The 19099-nt window shown below is 37.9% G+C and overlaps 2 protein-coding genes across 9 annotated transcripts in view; one reads left to right on the top strand and one right to left on the bottom strand.

The window, feature by feature from the left end:
• Positions 1 to 1644: 1644 nt before the first annotated feature.
• Positions 1645 to 14764, top strand: CYBC1 (cytochrome b-245 chaperone 1). Of its 4 annotated transcripts, none has more exons than XM_081933972.1 (7): positions 1645 to 2044; positions 2934 to 3066; positions 3932 to 3973; positions 9024 to 9097; positions 9637 to 9733; positions 12044 to 12188; positions 13389 to 14764. In XM_081933972.1, the coding sequence occupies exons 2-7, from the start codon at positions 2982 to 2984 to the stop codon at positions 13513 to 13515; spliced, it is 570 nt and encodes a 189-aa protein (XP_081790098.1). In that variant the 5' UTR covers positions 1645 to 2044; positions 2934 to 2981; the 3' UTR covers positions 13516 to 14764. The 4 variants fall into 4 exon arrangements, with proteins under 4 accessions (XP_081790098.1, XP_081790097.1, XP_081790095.1 ...); XM_081933971.1 differs by having other exon boundaries at positions 1645 to 2140; XM_081933969.1 differs by having other exon boundaries at positions 1646 to 2135.
• The window catches only part of HEXD (hexosaminidase D), a 22891-nt gene continuing 16567 nt past the window's right edge, over positions 12776 to 19099 (bottom strand). For 4 of the 5 annotated variants that reach the window (XM_081933952.1, XM_081933953.1, XM_081933954.1 and 1 more), the window contains exons 11-13: positions 18371 to 18472; positions 17989 to 18078; positions 14917 to 16800 (exon numbers count right to left, since the gene is read on the bottom strand). In XM_081933952.1, coding sequence (XP_081790078.1) covers positions 16632 to 16800; positions 17989 to 18078; positions 18371 to 18472 — 361 coding nt within the window. In that variant the 3' untranslated portion in view covers positions 14917 to 16631. Of the gene's footprint in view, positions 13459 to 14916; positions 16801 to 17988; positions 18079 to 18370; positions 18473 to 19099 lie in introns of those variants that run through there. The other variant, XR_014173673.1, reaches the window with a different exon arrangement.

Genomic DNA, 19099 nt, shown 5'->3' with positions numbered 1-19099 from the left:
ATAAATATGTGATGTAACTAGGAACAAAGGGATGGAACAAAGGGATGGAATTGTATAGATCAGTGGGAATGTTGAGACTGGATACCTTTGGTCTAATACCTGTGGTCATAGTGTGCATGTTAATTTGTTAAAGAAATAGTTATTTTTATAATTGTCAATATTCTACTTAATGTTATTTCATAGGTTTTATAGGCGTCCTATATAAGCATTTCCTCAATTTTTTCACTCAAATTCAGAAATAGAGGTGAAACTCAAAAAATTAGACTATCGTGCAAAAGTGTGGCCAGCTGGAAAATGAAGTCAGCATTCCCATAAAGCTCATCTGTGGAAGGAAGCATGAAGTGCTCCCAAATCTCCTGGTAGACGGCTGCATTGACCCTGGTCTTAATGAAGCACAGTGGTCCAAGTCCTCTTTTCTGATGAGCAACTGTTGCATCTCATTTGGAAACCAAGGAGCCAGAGTATGGAGGAAGAATGGAGAGGCCAATCAAGCACAGTAATCCCATGGTCATTGAACAAGGTTTTAGTGCTTTTGGCAAAAGTTGCTCTCATCAGAAAAGAGGACTTTGGACCACTGAGCAACAGGACTTTGGACCACTGTGCTTCATTAAGACCAGGGTCAACACAGCCGTCTACCAGGAGATTTTGGAGCACTTCATGCTTCCTTCCGCAGACAAGCTTTATGGGGATGCTGACTTCATTTTCCAGCTGCCCACATTGCCAAAAGCACTAAAATCTGGTTCAATGACTGTGGGATTACTGTGCTTGATTGGCCAGCAAACTCGTCTGACCTGAACCCCATAGAGAATCTATGGGGCATTGCCAAGAGAAAGATGAGAGACATGAGACCGAACAATGCAGAAGAGCTGAAGGCCGCTATTGAAGCATCCTGGTCTTCCATAACACCTCAGCAGTGCCACAGGCTGATAGCTTCCATGCCATGCCGCATTGAGGCAGTAATTGCAGCAAAAGGGTCCCAAACCAAGTACTGAGTACATATGCATGCTTAGACTTTTCAGAGGTCCGATATTGTTCTATGTACAATCCTTGTTTTATTGATTGCATGTAATATTCTAATTTTCTGAGATGGTGGATTTGGGGTTTTCATGAGCTGTATGCCATAATCATCACAATTATGACAAATCACAGCTTGAACTATCTTGCTTTGCATGTAATGAGTTTTATCTCATATATTAGTTTCACCTTTTAAGTTGCATGACTGAAATAAATGAACTTTTACACGATATTCAAATTTTTTGAGTTTCACTTGTAAGGAATTCTTTCACCTCGCAGTTAAATTATTTTCTTTTTTGCCAACATGATCTTTTTAAAATAAAGTCTGTTCCAGTAATAAAAGAATATTCTCTACTTTGCATTTTTTAAATGTGGCATTTCTCTCTTGTCCTTTTTGTCCGCTGCTAATGATAAAATGTCTTCTCCAAAAATTTTTTGCCTGAAAGACAGCTGAAAAAATTAGCTCAAACTCTCCGACAGGTGAAAACATTTTGATAATGTTTATCCAAATGTTTAATGCTAATCAGCCAAGCTACATTAATTTAGAATAATGCGCTGTAAATGCCTCTTAATTTATAGCAGATACGCCAAGAACGTATTCTACTAAAGATTTACAAGCTTGCCTAATATATACTGTTCTACTCTCGGCGTTTACAGTGTACACACACAATAAATCAAAGAAGAAGAAAAACCCAAAGAATATTATTCAACAATAATCAAACAAAACATAAATACAAAATTTTAAATTATTAGTCTGCCTTGACAAAAACCGCTCCACCGAGCGCTCTTTGCTAGTTTGCTTAACGAGGGAAGACTCGAAGCCGTGTAGGAAACTAGGCGGCAAGATTCACGCTTGTTTCAAGTATTCCCCGCGTTTTCTCGGCTCTCTTCGTTTCTTAAGAACTTCCATTCCTGAACTTCGTCTTGAGGAAAAATAAGCAGAAAAGGAAGTGAGCGCTGTGCGCAACTCTAGACTGCATGCTTCTATTGAACTTGAGGCGCGGTGTACGTTTCAAAGCTCGCTGCCCATGTGAGTATAGCGAGCTGTCTTAGTTCTATGATTCTTCGGCATCGCTTTGGTCGCACGGAAGACTTTGGGAAAGCGCCGGGCGGTCACTTAGGTGAGGTTGGCGGGGATGCGTCTCCCGGGGGATGGAGGCACAACCTGACGCCGCGCAGTTCTCTGAAGGCTCGGGTGGGCCAAGGAAGGGATGCTCCCGGACTAAACTAAGGGGCTAGCACGTGTCCGGAAGAGTAACGTCTGAAGGGCTATAGAGAGAACGAGAGAAGGGCGCTGGACACTTTCACCTACGTAGGATTGTACTACGCAGAATGGATTGCTGGCGGTGCAGGGAAGGGAGAAGGGAGGAAGCAAGCCCATCGTCTTACTTCCCGTTTGATAATTGCACCGTTAAAACGATATATATATATATAAATTTAACGAAGTGTATCCATTTGCTGTCGGTTTGGAGAGTGGGGAACGAGGGTTTTGGTGCTGTTCATATTGGGGGCGAAATGCTTTTGGGTTCGTATAGTGGAAACTGCTGGAAAGCTGGACAACTGTGGGGAAGGGTTTATTTTATTTATTTAGTTTGTCATGTACAAGATAACAGGAATAAGAATAAACATAAATAAGAACACAGGAAATGGGGACAAATAAACGGGGACAGTAGGACAGGGACATTAGGTATGCTGGTGCGCTTATGCACACCCCTAGGTGCGCTTATGCACGCCCCTGTTCCTGCGAAACTGCAGTTTGCTTGAAAACAATAATTTAGTTCTTTATACTATTTATGTTGTTTGTATTTGTTGTCATAAATTGCACAAGTGGGCTAAAACCAATTTCACTGTATTTATTTTGTACAATGACAATAAAGACTATACTATACTAGTTGGTTTCCTGCCTTGTTGTTCTTTAGGCTTTGTGAGTGTTTCCTGGCACTGTAACTTCCTATCCACTGCCAAAGATGTATATGCAGGTTGAAAGTCATTCAAACACACGCCTTCACTTGAAGAGATCCCCAGGCATCAGATCTTGGTCTATCCTTGTAGGTAAGCCTTTTTCTCCCAAACTTCTAAAACAAAGCTCAAATGACATGTCCATTAAAAAAAGAGAGTCAATTTTGACAATTTTTTGCTGTCTCTTCAGGGCTGGGGACTGCAGCAAATACTGTATAAGAACAAGACTGCTTGTTCCCATATCCCAGACAACAATTTGAATATATGAATGGATTTGAATATATGGGTGGATTTTGCATGTTGATTGTAATCAGAATTTTGACTTCAAGTCGTTGACCTGGGATGTATTTATTGAAAGTATCCCTCAGTTATTCTAATACAACTTCTACAGAATCATTATACTATTCCAAACAGTTATTTGAGTTGATTCTGGAAGTCTTTACAGTGTAAGTCAACAAGATAATGCAATAGCTGGCACTATGCTATTTCTAACTCTCATTATTATATATTAATCTTTTACAAAATCCTCTTAGCTCAGGAGGGAAAAATAGATGGAGAATAAGGTCAGAGAGATAATTTTAATGTCTTTTTCTTCTAGAACAAGTGTAATAAAAATTTCACTAGTCTCTGAAATATTAGAATGTATCAGATATATTATCAAATTGATGGAAGTGGGCAAATTCTCAAAGTGATGGTTATATTTTACGCTAACTAGCTCTAAAGCACCAGATACGCAATTTAGATTTCCAGCGTGTTTTTTTATCTTAGTACCTAAATAGCAGCCATTGTATTGAGTTCAAGAAAATAGCTAGAATAAAAAAATTTTTAAGATTCTTTGGAAGTTAATCTTTAAAATGTCTCTAAATGTGATCATAAACTTGTATTTTTATATAGTTTCATCAGATATTTAAATAGTAGAATTAAATTGCAAATTAATTCCTTTCCTTTTTCTCTATAGGGATCTCCTCCATTGGCATAGCTGCTGCTTATTATAGTGAAGGTAAATTTACTAGAAAAGTTTAGTCATTTGTTAATATTTTTTTAAAAAAACATACTCAATTTCTCTCTGCCATTCTTTAAATTATGTTCTGATTTGTGCTGTGCCTTATCTAGTGGGCTCAAAAGGAATCAGTTGCAGTTCTGAACTCGGTAGTGTATATATTTCCATTTTTCCTAGATACCACATAAGGAAAAGAGAAAGTGTGAAAATGTTAAAAAATGTTGATTCAATGAACAGCCCCCATACCATTATGTAGAAAGACATACATACATACATACATACATACATACATACATACATACATACATACATATATAAAATGGCTGTGTGTTTGTGTGTGTGTTCTGCATAACTCTGGAATGCCTCGAGCAACTTTAACCAAACTTGGTACACAGATGACTTACTCTCTGGAAACAAATACTGTGGGAGTAAGACACCCCTAATACCCTTCAAGATGTGTGTATTCTGTTACAATACAGCCTGTTGTGCCTTAAAATGGCTTCTACTGTACTGCTGTAAAATGGCTTCTATTGTACAGCACAGTGGAGTTGCCATGGTAATGGCTTCATAGTACTCCACAAGAGGGCTCCGTCTGGTAAGGGGGAAAATCCAACATTAGAAATTACGTTTGATCCGGACATTTTCCCCCTATAACAGCGATGGCGAACCTTTTTTGGCTCGCATGCCATAAGTGGAGGGAGCGCAGGTGGGTTGTGTGCGGGCATGCCGCACCCATAATGCAATGCATGACCCCCCCAGTATGTATGTGCACACTACAGGCGCGACCCCCAATTTTTTGCATACTTTTTTTGCCCTCCCCAGGCTCCAGAGGCTTTATAGCAGGGGTGGGGAACTGTGGCTCTTTTGCGACTTGTGGACTTCAACTCCCAGAATTCCAGAACCAACATAGCTGCCTCAGGAATTCTGGGAGTTGAAGTCCACAAGTCGCAAAAGAGCCACAGTTCCCCACCCCTGCTTTATAGGATCCTGGGGAGGGCAAAAACAGCCTCCCCCTCCCCCCCGGAAGTCCTCCGGAGGCTTCAGGGACCTTCAGGACGCTTCCCTAAAGCCTCTGGAGCAGTCAAAACGACTCTCTGAGCAAACCGGAAGTCGTTTTGAGCGCTTCCAAGGCTTCAGGGACCTTTAGGACGCTTCCCTGAAGCCTCCGGAGCAGTCAAAATGAACGTCTGAGCAAACCGGAAGTCACTTCCGGCTTGCTCGGAGGGTCGTTTTGAGCGCTCCGAAGGCTTTAGGGACCTTCAGGACGCTTCCCTGAAGCCTCCGGAGCAGTCAAAATGAACCTCTGAGCAAACCGGAAGTCCGGTTTGCCCGTAGGGCTAGTTTTTTGTTCTCCGGAGGCTTCAGGGAAGCTCATGAAGCCTCCAGAGGGCCTCCAGGGGGGCAGGGGGGCTCTTTTCGCCCTCCCCAGGCTCCTATAAAGTCTCTGGAGCCTGGGGAGAGCGAAAAATGGCTTTAAAAAAGGGTGAACTCAGCTGGCCAGCACGCACATGCACCCTGGCCAGCTGACAGGACAGCGCCTCGCGTGCCCTGACAAATGGCTCTGCGTGCCACCTGTGGCACACGTGCTATAGGTTCGCCATCACTGCCCTATAAATAAATACCCAGGCAATGCCTGGTTATAAGCACTAGTTTTCTAATAAAAATGTAGGGCAAATGGCCAATTTTTTGTTAGTGTAAGAGCAAGTGTTTTGGTGTCTTTGCCTTCCTCTTCTCTCTTACATGGCAGCTCATGGTATTTGCTTCAATAGATTCTGCACAACAGTTTCTCCATTGTTTTCTTTTCATTCTGTATAGTGCCAGTTTTAAACATTACCAGTGGGAATGTATCAACTTCTATCATTTTTTAATTAACATTTAGTGAGTTGCTGAAAGCATTTGTAATTGATTTTAACACTAGCTGTTCTTAAATTAGTCTGTACTCTTATTCGTTCTACTTTAAGTTTTTTTAAAAAAGTTTTTTATTGTTTTAATTAAACAACCCCCCCCCTTCCTTACATCTTATAGAAAGCGTGTCGATTGGTTACAAATAGTTTTCATGCGTTTCTACCACAAACATACATATACTTCCTTCATATTGAATAGTACATGTTACATCTGAAATCTTCATGTATTTTACTATCAATGTACCACCATTCTCATTTAACTAAAATTATTTAAACGTGTTTTATCTGAAATCATTTGTATTTAAAAACACAACTACCTACTGGCATTCATTGGTAATTTCAATAAACCTCCTGTAACATTACACGTTGTAACATATTCTAAAAAAGAAATCAATTAATAAAATATCTAAGCATTTCCCCCCCCTTTTCCCCCCAATTCACTATTTAGAGCTTTTATCTAATTGCTTTTACCAATGCCAACACATGTAGATAATAATTAAACATTATCCATTAATGTTTCCTTGTTATAATTGTAGTTAATTAAAAATTATTTACTATATATATCACATCTCCTCTCATCAGACCCAAGAAAGATTCCATTTTTATACATAGTCTAAACAAAAATTTGTTAATAAAATTTATGTCTTTTTCCCAGGTCTCAATTTGCCATTTATATCCAGATAGCTTTTGCTAGTCAAGATTATTATTTCATTATTATTATAATTATTATTATAGGTAACTAGAAATAATTTACTGTTTATATCACTTCTCCTCTCATCAGACCCAAGAAAGATTACCTCTTTATAACAAAATCTAAACAAAAGTTTGTTAATAACATTCATAAAAATTTTTCCCAGGTCCCAATTTGCTATTTATATCCAAGTTGCTTTTACTAGTTAGAGTTATTATTTCATTGTTATTATCATAATGAATTACTTATTAACGAATAAACATTTAAAAACAATCTAAAAGAATCTACAAAGTACTAAAATTCCTACCTATTAGTCACCAAAAGTTAATTAATTTTTTTATCATCAACATTCACTATCAACCTGTATCTTTCCAATAAGAAAACAGTCCCATCTCTTCTGCCAGTTGCTGTGTCAATCCTCTTATTAGTTCCTTTATAAGGTTTTTATGGACTTCTCTCTGCACTTTGTTGCTTGAAAGATCTCTCAGGTAATCTTGTTGCCCTTGAACTGGTATTAAAATTAGCATATGTTTGGTTATCAAACATATTTCTGAGACGGTTTCTCTTCTTAGCTCCATCATCATCAATTCCCCTCCCCCCCCATATCTTGAACAGAGGGATAGAGCTCCAAAATATCAAATTCACTTTTCAATATTCCCTTCTTTCCACTTTCACCCATGTTTACTCCATCAATAAGTTCATCTGTTATCTTATCTTTATCTTCTCCATCTCCATTCATTTCTTTAATTTTTGGGGCTCCAGCCCATCATCTTTTGCTGTAGGAGACAGTAGTCTATCCAACTTCTTCTCAAATCTCTCAAATCCTTGCAATATATTTTGAATTCCAACCAAAAAATCTTGAAAACTTAGGGTTCCCTCATCTGAAAATTGATATGTTTCCAAAAGAGAAAAAAGCAAGGAGAAAAAAAGAAAGATGTCTAATGTCCACTGCCACAATGTTAGGGTTCTAAATACCATGCAGAAATAAATCATTGTCCAAGGCAAAACATCCTTTAAGGTGCAATTTATTCCGCAGGCATGTTAGCACGGCTATGGAAAATTTCAACTCTGGAAGTACATTCTCTAAGTTCAACCAGTTGAAAGTTCATGATCTCTCCCCACACCCACAAATCCATCACATGTTCCAATCATCATCTTCCACCCTGGCATGTACACCGATCTTCTTCCGGCCAGGTGTCGAGGTGCTGAGACAAAAGATGACCTTGGCTTCTACAAAAGAATGTCAACAATCCATTCTACAATCCTACTCCTTTCTATTCCCCCCTCCCAACTACTACACTATTGAAACAGCATAGAAAATTATAAGAAAGTGTGGCAGGCCAAAGATCCAAAAAAGAACATAATTACAGGCCTGACACACTCTAGCCTTCAATATCTCTTTTGTATATATAATGTTATGTTTTAAATTGAATTTAGTACGAGTTCTTTTATATTCTTTGAAGAGGAAGGGTTCTATCTTTTTCTTTTCTTTTCTTTTCCTTCCCTTGCCAAAAGTGTTTTAAAAAGGCACCTGTGAAAACAACCGTGCCCTTGGCTCCTTATCAGGCTGCACAAGTAATCTGCAAAGCTTTCAGTTAGAGAGTCAGTAAGATCAAAAACACAGAGAACAAAGGATACATTGTTTCAAAGAAGAAGAAAACCCAAGTTCTGGCTTCCGAGTAGCAGGTTCGATTTTTCTCCTATTTATCTCAAGCTTGTGGAAAACAGAAAACTTTAAGTATCTTTAATGGAAATTAAGAAGTAGTAAGGAGAATTGTTAGGATAAAAAAGGTTTTAAATGAAGCCAACAAATAAGGCAGCAAAGCATAGGAGAAAGAAAAAAAAAACAGTTTGTTCACTTACGAGGAGAAACAGAAAGCGTTACAATCACTTCAATCCACAAAACATTGTTACAAAGAAAAAGGAAAAAGAAAACCTTCCAAGGCAGTCCAATAAAGATAAATTACGCCGCTTTATTCTTTGCTTAAAGGATTAATTTATCTTTTAAAAAAAGTTTCTTTGGGCAATCATTCTCAAAGAAAAAATCTCACCAGATGGACTCACTTTCACTGCCTTCTTTCTGGAGCCATCTCCGACTTTGTCAGCCTGGGGGCTGCCTGTTTACCACCGGTTTGGAGAGCTTCCCTTGGGTCAATCAGGGACTTTGCGATGTCCCTGAGACCAGCAAGGATTTGTCTCCCTGTTCACCATCTCTTCGGGATGGTTTAGGTCCATATGGACTGTACAGCAGTAAAAGTATCAACTGCAGTCTCGGACTGTCGAGACCGCACATTGTCCCATTGCAACGCTGGCACCTCCTCTCATTCTACTTTAAGTTTTGATGTGATTGTTAATTTTTTTTATTTTCAGCCACATTTTAATGCCTTCAAATAATTTGAACAAAGTGTAAATTGGAAATGTATTCATAATTTGAAATATTATTTTGTTATTCAAGATAGCCTGGGATGGAAACTCTTTTATCTTGTTGGCTGCCTCTTTGTAGCTGCACAAAACCTGGAGGAGTGGGAAGTAAGTACTACAAAGTCTTACAAAAAAAGTTAGTTTTATTGGCCAGATAGTAAATTGGGGAAAGACAAAACATTCAATAATGGAATGGGTTGAATCCAGACAAGATTGTTCTCAAACTTGTCTGATCAAAAAAGCACTTTTGGTTTGGGAAAAGGCATTTCGGTTGCTCTGGAAGTGATTCAACAAATTATAAAGATTTGTTTCAGAGTCAAAACAAGTAAGAAATAGCTCATTCCAAAATTGAAACAACCCAGTTTGAGATTCAGACTTTGAGATTTTTCTGAAACAGAGAGCTAAAAGGAGTTTAATGGGAAATATGAGATTCTGTAGATTTTATGTTTTAAAGAGAATCTGAGACTAAATTTGTTTACATGATCCAGAGGTTTGGCGTAATAGTCATTATATATGGACTATTTTAATTATTGACATTAATTGTTACAGAAAAGAATGTTTACACTTCTCTGACAACTGTGATTATTTTCCTCTCATCCAATAAAGGGCTTCAAAAGATGAATTATTTATTTACTTATTTTACACAGGAAGCTATATTTGAGAAAGATGCAGGAAAGGTTTACTTAAAGTCATTCAGCCTGTACAAAAAGATGTTGACCTTTTCCAGAGCTGGCCATGAACAAGGTAAAGCAACAAGTGTTTCTCTAGTACCGTGTTTCCCCGAAATTACGACATGTCCTGATAATAAGACCATGCCATATTTTTCCTGTGGGCAAAAATATACTCCCTCCCCCAATAATAAGCCCCCCTGGACAACCCCCCCCTCCAGCCAGGCAGAGCGCCACTCACCAATCTAGCGATATCCCAAAGGTGCAAAGCCGCAGGAGCAGGGGGGAGGGGGGCCAAAGGCGCTCACATTGTTTGATGCCTCTGGGATACCGCTAGGTTGGTGGGTGGCGCTGTGCCCAGCTGGAGCGGGGGGTTGCCGGGCAGCTGGTCTCATGAGCAGCTGCCCGGCAACATCCTTTTCCAGCCAGGCAGAGCGGCACTCACCGACCCAGTAATATCCCAAAGGCGCTAAGCCGTGTGGCGCTCTGCCCAACTGGAAAGAGAGATTGTGTGAGCACTTGTTTTGCCTCTAGCTCGCGTGCCTCCCAGCCTCACCATGCCCAGCTCTCCCTGTAGAGCTGGGCCAGGACGCTGCTGCACCCCTGCTGCCGCCGCAGCTGTGCTCCGAGCATAACCGGCTTCCAAACTCCGACGATCCGCTGCCGAGTCTTCCGGCAGTGGCCGCTCTGGGATTACGTTTTATAGATGTGGGCTGGCTGTTGGAAGACTCTGGTGGGACAGAGTCTTCCCGCAGCCAGCCCACAACCATAGAGCATAGTCCCAGAGCGGCCACTGCTGGAAGACTCGGCAGCGGATCTCCGGAGTTTGGAAGCCGGTTATACTCCAAGCATGGTGGCGGCGGCAGCTGCAGCGGGGTGGCGGCAGTGGGACAGCGGCGGCGCCCTGGCCCAGCCCTGCAGGGAGAGCTGGCCATGGTGAGGATGGGAGGCACGCAAGCTGGAGGCAGAACAAGTGCTCGCGCAACCTCTCTTTCCAGCCGGGCAGAGCGCCACGCAGCTTAGCGCCTTTGGGATATTACTGGGTCGGTGAGTGGCGCTCTGCCCGGCTAGAAAGGTGGGTTGCCGGGCAGCTGCTCATGAGCATGGTCACCTCATGGCGGCTTTGTTTACATGATATGGCAGCATTAGGACCACCTTGGTTGACTTTGAAAAAAAAACTTAAGAGAATTAGATCAAATTATTACTTCAAGGGGGATCCCCTGGAATCAGCTGGATAAGAATGTAGAAGAAATATCCTAAAAGAAGGCACTATCCTTGTAAGCACCCATAGCTCAACTCTACTTGAAACAATCTTTATTTTATGCTGTGATTGCAAGAATACCAGAATGGTTGGACAATGGACAAGTAAACTCCTCCGTTTTTCACCAAGAGTTTGCTTATAGCTACTAAGATTATATTTGCTTCATATTCCATTAATCTGTGCATAAGAAAGAAGTACAATTTTATGATGCAATAGTGTACATTGATTTATCAGAGGATTTTGAAGACACACATATTTAAATCTTTAAAACACAGAATTCCCTGTGTAATAGTTGAAAATGGACAATTCTTCGATACTGTTTGAAAAGTTGTTAGCAAATCTTCAAGAAGTCTTAAATCTGTAAAAAAAAACATACATTCATCTTTCCCTAATAATAAATATTAACATCAAAATGACATGCTTGTTGGCTAGTAATCTTTTGTTATGAAAAAGCAACTACAGAAACTTGCTTGTGTTCATGTTGAAAGCGCCAAGGCAATTCCTGGTTGAAAGGATTAGGTGATAACATCACTATTGCCTGGGGAATGCCCAGGCAATCTCCCATTAATGTGCCCACCAAAATGGTACCTATCTATCTACTTGTAATTGCATGTTTTTAACTGCTAGGTCAGCAGGAACTGGGATGAATGATGGGAGCTCATCCCTTCACCCAGCAGCACTCTGGTGAATGTGGGCTTGCTAACCTCCAATCCAGCATCCTAATCACATAGCCACCACACTCCTTAGTACAGAAACTAAATTTATGGTTAGGCTTTGAGAGATTCTTGGAGTCTGTTGTTGTTTTAAAAAGATTTTCACTACATGAATAATGAGCTCCATTCTTGCTCTGGCCTGAAATGTACAAATCGTCATTCAAAAGTGCTGGGAGGAGAAACCTAAGTTGCAGGAGGTAAAAGAGAGCTTATGCTAGTATTTTCTACAGAAGAATTCAGAAAGTCTCCTATCTAGGGTCAGTGCTTGTTAGTTCTGTTGGCCCTAAAATAGGAGGCAGTTGAGGATGTGCAAGGAGATCCAGATACTTTTTACTACTTTTGTGTGTGAATTGTACGTAGTATTGCTTGACATGATTTTACTAATAATTCAGTGTTTGCTCCTTGCAAATAGTGGTTGTTCCGTTGGATGAAATACAGGCTGTAAATGTAGAAGAAGAGAAGGTTCGTTACTTTGGGAAGGGGTACCTAATTGTACTGCGATTTGGCACTGGGTTTTCACACCCTCTCACACAGAATGCAGTGATGGGCTACAGAAGGTATGTATGAACTTTCTCCTTTGTCATTAATTGGAATATGTTAGGAGGTATCATTTAATCTGAGATTGGCAATTCCATTTTCAACAACCCAATTGTCCTTTTGTTACTATTGTTCTTTTCAAATTCTTCAGTTGTGCATTAACTGGTACATTTTCCGGTTAAAATTATAAAGTTATAGTACTAGCAATAGCACTTAGACTTATGTCCCGCTTCCCAGTGCTTTTCAGCCCTCTCTAAGCAGTTAGAAGGAAGACGGAATCAACCTTGAGCAGGTCAGGATCGAACTCCTGGAGGGAGCAATGAGTTTGTGACACCATGGCTCATTTAAAGATATGGCATTTTCATGACTGCAATCTATTGAAGAATAGCAATAGCACTTATATACCACTTCACAGTGCTCTTACAGCCCTCTCTAAGCGGTTTACAGAGTCAACATATTGCCTCCAACAATCTGGGTTCTCATTTTACTGACCTCGGAAGGATGGAAGGCTGAGTCAACCTTGAGCCTGGTGAGATAAGAACTGCCAAATTGCAGACAGCCGGCAGTCAGCAGCAGGAGCCTGCAGTACTGTTTTCAAACCACTGCACCACCACAGAATGAATTTAAGTATTTTATTTTGAAATTTTTAGGTGTAGATGTCAGAAATGTGTCATTAACATTTTCAGTTCTCCAATTAAAATGAGGTTAGGTTTTTAATTATGTCTGCTATAGAACATGCAGCTGATTTTTAGGCACTTTTAAAAACTGTTATACACATCTTTGGAAGAAATAAAACTACACATTTCTGACAGTATTTTAACAATTTTTCCACACATTCTATGTATTTTATTTCCTGCCAGTTAGCCATTAGATCAGTAGGTTAGCAGGAAAAGCATAGTGCTTCAAGTAAATTAATGTAATACTTCTTACTTATATCAGGAAGAGAATTGGCGTCTGAAACCCATACAAATAATTTATTTTGCTTAAATAATTTTGTTATCAGACTGAAACTTAATTCAGTTTGAAAATAAAAGTTAACATTAAAACCTGTGATATTCTTTCAAACAGATATTGGAACAATAAAGGCCAGAGATTTTGCTGTCCATTTTAGTAAATGTTTTATCTTTACTAGATGGATGCACAGTGTTTCATACTTTCGTGACCAGTTCAAGTAGGCATTGGATTCATTAAATCTTGCCTATTATTTTTTTCTTCCTTAGTGATGTTGAGGCTGTGGCCAAAGTCATTGTTGGTTTCCTTGAACTGAACGAGTTACAGATTGATGAAGGCCTTGAAACGAGTAGTGGAACGGATGTTAGTGATGAAGATCAAGCAAAGGACAAATAGTTACATGAACTCTGATACGTGGAAACCAAAAAATTTTCTGAATGGTAGAAAACTTGAATCTGTTACATTCTCAAGTTCTAGAAACATTTTTTTAATTGTTAACTTCCTGTGTATAATGTTTAGCATAGAGATTTGCAACAATCAGAAAGGAGTTTAAAAGTCTTCCATACTTTCTAGAGCAGGGGTGTCAAACTCACGTCATCAGGGCAGCGTCACGTGATGTATCAGGTCTCCCGCCCTTTGCTAAACTGGGCGGAGCAAGGATGTGATGCATCCGGTCCGCGGATTGCAAGTTTGACATCCCTGTTCTTGAGTCTAGACCTATGGATATTTCAACTGAAAGACTTTCAGGTGGGAATACCATTTGGCCATAATTTTGATGAATACCTAATTCCTGATAAGTCTTGAGCCTATTTATTTCTCCTTCTGCACTCGTGATTATTTTAAATTTCAATAAAATCCTCCAGCGAGAGTATCATGAGGCCATAGACTTCAAATGTAGAGCGTGCTATTTGTCAACAACTGCACTTCCCCTGGAGGAGGAGTATAAAAACTTTTGCTTCAGAGCAAACCAGTTTGGTACTACACCCAGATTTGAGGCTGGGATTTTCCCCCCCTAAACAAAAGGAAAAGAACATTCAGAAAGTAGGAACAACTCCAGAGAAGACCTACCTGCAAGTGATTACCAATTGACAAGCTATAGTACATGTTACATAGCGCAGAACCTCTTCTAATGGTCTTAGCAATTAAGGAGGTCTGTAATTGCATGCAAAATTTGCCCTTATCCAAGGTTGTTTTAAACAAAACTGGACTCCTGCTTGTAGTTAATTGGCAGTCTGTAAACTTGTAGTTACCAGTCTGTGATCAACGGTAGTTAGGTTCTTCCTATCTAGAAAAGGACATAAATGGGATTCCAACCAAAGGCTAGCTCTAATCACAGCCCACAGAGGTGATACGAGTCTGTAATGGTAAATCAGTGACTATAATAAATTCTAAAAGTTAGAGAGCTGAAATTGAATGTTTTGAATGCAACTTTTCAAAAAATGCATCTTTGGCTTGATGGTTTGCGGTACATTACTGTTAGCTTTTTCACAGCAACCACATTTGATATTGCATCCTTAAAATTGATAAGCACAATGAAAGTCTGTATGTGTGTGCACATGCTTGTGGGTTTGTTTTCAATTCATGATTCATATTATTATATCCATTTTTCTCATATTAGTTTGATGGTGGTTATATTTAATTTTCTACTGGGGCCAAGTACCAATAATGTCTGTGTTAAATTTACTGTAGTTCAAAGGAAATACCCAGTCTAATAGATAATTCAATTATAGATTTTTATTTCAAAAATGGGAAAAATGGTATATGTCAGATATTCCTGTTTAGAGGGGTTTTTAAAAAAAAGAAAGAAAAAGAAATAGTAAATATCAAAAAGGATTATCCAGTGTATTTTATTAAACTAAAAAGGTGTTGGGTCTGTCATTGGTTTCCAGATATAAAAAGTAAATACCCCACATTCTAGAAATTCTAAAAATATATTGATTGTCTTGATAGTTCTTCCTCTAGTCAATTTTTGAGTAGAACCTTGTTGAACAATAATTGTCAAAAAGACATTTTTGTTCAGATATGTCGGGTTATTTGAAAAGTGTTAAGATGTTTATTGGAAAGTGAATTTGCTTTATAAAGTGGCTTTTCAGTTGTATAATTTAAAAATTATTGCACTGCTTCATACTCAGTATTAACATTTCTTGTCAGATATTCAAATACTATAGTAACACATTTTAATGCTTCCTTTTTAAAACAACTTCTTGCTTTTAAAAAAATAACAATGGTTTAGGAAAAGCTATAAACTCCATTCTATAAATACTTATTTCCTGGTGATAAGAAATTAAAGGTTTTTTTCTTGCACAATTAAAATTAAAAGTTTTTTTCTTGCGCAATTAAGCAATAGAGCTGTGTCTACAAATGTGTGCATTTTTAAAAACTGGACAATAATTCATAATTCACTGAAATTGATACAGTAGAAGAAACATCCATCTACGCAAGATTATAATTAGAACATTAAAATAAGAAATGGTTGAATATCAAATTGAATCTAACACAAACATGTCTTTGATATGGTGAGAGAACCTGAGCTGCGTAAGGAAATTTAGGCATGAGGCTGTCACCTGTTCTGGTTCATGGAACCGAATGCTCATTGCTCATCTCAGAATTGATTATAGATGGTTATTTGGGGTCAATATTAAGATATTCTGTTGGAAGCAATCTGACAACGTCTTGGAAATGTGATTGTATCTCTGACTAGGATAAGACAGGTGCTCTTTTTTTATATAGTTCTGAAAAAAAAGTCTTAACTTCAACATTTATTTGTAAACATTTGGGTTGTAAACTAATCTTAGCAAGGCTATTTAATTAAAGTTCTTGCTTAAAATGGAATGGTTCCTGTTTGAAGTTAAAAGTAAAGAGTGGCTATAACAAAATTGCATATTTTTCCTGTATTGAATATCTGGCAGAGGAACAGTTGGTGCCTTAGTAGCTGAAATCACGAAATGTTCAAATGCATAGCTTCAAGAAACTGTAATAGATGCAAGATTACTTTAATAGACGCAAGATTACTTGCAGTATAAACAGGCTTAGTTAAATGCTTTCTCTTTCTCACATTACAATCCCATGTAAAGTCCTCTATTAATTTGTAAATGCCCATTTTTAAGTTGTCTGTATGCTAATCCTCACTTGTTTTTTTATGAATTGCTTAAAATTTTTGGTTGCATGAAGATAGTCCGTTTGTTATATCCTGAATGTCCCATCTCTGTTCAGTCAGATGATTCCTAACCATTGTAGTACTTAAAAGAGAAAAATTTTATACTTAACTTTTCCCACACTCCAGGGGAAGTATTCTAAGCATACTAATAATATTTACTTAAAGTGTCTGCATGATTTTTAAATTTAATTTTAAATTTAAAGCATGATAGAAAGAAGACTCATATCTCTTATAACCTCAGACTTTCATTATAATGTCAAGCTTATTAAAATTCATCTGGACATACCCTATTATTTATTTGCTTGATTCTAGCTGAAAGTTGACTTTCCAATTAGCAAAGTCATATATCAAAATGCTAAGACAGTTCCTGTACTGCACAGTTCAGATCATCTACTGTTCCTTGAAGTCTTTGAAGGCTTGGTTGGACATTTTCTTCTATCCATTCTTCTATAGCAGTGGTGTAGAAAATCTTTTTCATGGCTGTTTGCAATTCTTCTGTTAGAACAGTCCATTTGGTCAGAAGCCTAAGCAAAAAAAGTGATGCCACATGTTGAATAAAATACCTTGTGCTACAAAGAATATGCACCTAGTAGAAGATGCAAGAAATAAGGGGAGTATAATGTGGCAGAAGTTTTCATTCTCTAGTTGATAGCATTAAATAGGACATAAAAACATGACTTTTCCCATTACTTTTCAATTCTATGTGTTCTCTTCTTATTTAAGCTTCCTTCTTGTCAACTCTATTTCTTCAATTATGCAGTCTTGTTCTCCTTTGTACTGTGCAAGATTTGCTGATCTCAATTTCTCTCTACCTGGTTCTAAAGAGCCTGTTGAGAATTACTGCAGTCAATATAGATAATACTGCCTTGAGGTCCTGATTACATACAATCTATTTCACCATGTTTCCCATCTCTGAAGCTGCTTGTGTTTCTAATGCTTATATAATTCTACTTTCTCTCCTATGTATTCAAGATTCTGAGATCTGAAGCGATTCGGCTGTTTCTTTCTTCAGATCCTATGCATGTTTCTTTCTCCGCAATTCAATTACTTTTATCATTTTCTGACATCTAATATCCAGTCCCATTCCATATTTTTAGTTATGTCTCAGCCTTCTACTAATTCTCTTATGTCTAGATTTTAACATTTCTGCCTAGCTAAATTCACCTTTCAAGTCCCATGAAGGACCAGCACTTTGTCAGCATTCTCTTTTTAAGCCTTTTAAGTTGGAAATTTAAATTTCCACAAATAATTCATGATTTCCAACAGTCCTGTAGTTCGAGGAAGTTCAAAATAGCGGATAAATATATTTGTTTTTATTAATCTCTCTCCCTTTATGTTATTTATTTGATATATACATATACAACCACATACAAATGAATCAATGAATAATTTACTTTTATTAATAAGGTAATAAGGGAAATATTTTGCTATAGACTGTGTCAGCTGACCAAAATTTATAATAACATAAATAAGTGAGCTGATGCACCAAAATCAATGAGATATATTTGTTATGATTAATAATATAAGTTCTATTAACTATCGGTCTAAACCTGATTCAATCTGGATTGAATCCATAAAGAACCTCATTTAGGTCTCAACGTGGGACTGTCTGTATTGATGGGTTTGGACAAGAGTGTAAACATATAGCCATCAGTCTGTCCCAAACTAGTTTTAAAAATGCAGACTGCATGAGATCACAGAACTTGAATTACCTTACGGCATCTGGCTGAAAGTGATGAATCATTATGGGATGGATCTTCTTTCTTTTTCTGTGGTAGGGACTAAACCAACCTGTAACATATCTAAAAATTCAGACTGATATGAACGAACAAAAACAATGAATTGAGAGACGTCACATGTCCATTTATTCTATTAAAAATTTAGAAGGCATTTATTTATTCAGGACCATTTAACACTATATTGATACTGTTTAAATGCCATGTAACCATGATGTGGTATTTATTGGGTAATTTAATACATAACAAAATGATACTGTATTTTATATAGATACAAATTCAATTATATATAAGAATATATAGAAATCAACTTTTTTGGGCAGGGGGGATGGGGACGGACAACAACACAATTTCTAACCTGTTGTTTTCCAAAAGTTCATCTACTGAGGATTTGAGGCAAAACGCAATTTGAGTCACAAATGAGAGAATTTCATTTCCTGGGAAAGTCCCTGTGATATCACTGTTCAAAAAGAGAATCTGCATCAGCTTTCATAATAAGTGACTAGAAAAAAAACATTTTATTCATTATGTGACTAGATATTATATTGTTCATTTGATTGTGAATGACTTCAGGCAGCCTTTTTAAAAGGAAATTTAAAAAAAATATTAGTAAAATATTGGGAAAGAATGAGCTTCCTATTAATACATTTACATCATCTTACATCATCTTTTGAAATGATGCCTGAGCCCTATTCAGGTACGTATTAAACGAGGGAAGAGGATAAATCTTGGTCTTCTCTAATCAGTAGAAAGATCAATCTTTATAGATAGAAAAAATGTATAGTTGTTGACGTCCTCACAATTAAGAACTTCAGTAGCAAAAACCTCACTTGGCACAGATGTCCTTACCATATTTGCTTATCTCTCTGCTAATAAGCTGTCATTAGTATATCCTAAGAGGAAGAATGAATGAGTGCTAAATGAATTGTTAAAGCAGAAATGGATGGCAGTTTTCTATCCAATGACAATAAAAAGATTTTATCAAATCTTCCAAAATGGAAGACATATTTTTGTCTTTCTGCTGGCTTCCTCACTGATATGGAAAGTCAGCAGGAAAGGTCACAAATTGTAATCACGTGACCATGGG

This window comes from Natrix helvetica (genome assembly GCF_964273705.1).
Source record: "Natrix helvetica genome assembly, chromosome: 1".
NCBI lineage: Eukaryota > Metazoa > Chordata > Lepidosauria > Squamata > Natricidae > Natrix > Natrix helvetica.
This window is presented reverse-complemented; position numbering and strand designations above follow the sequence as displayed.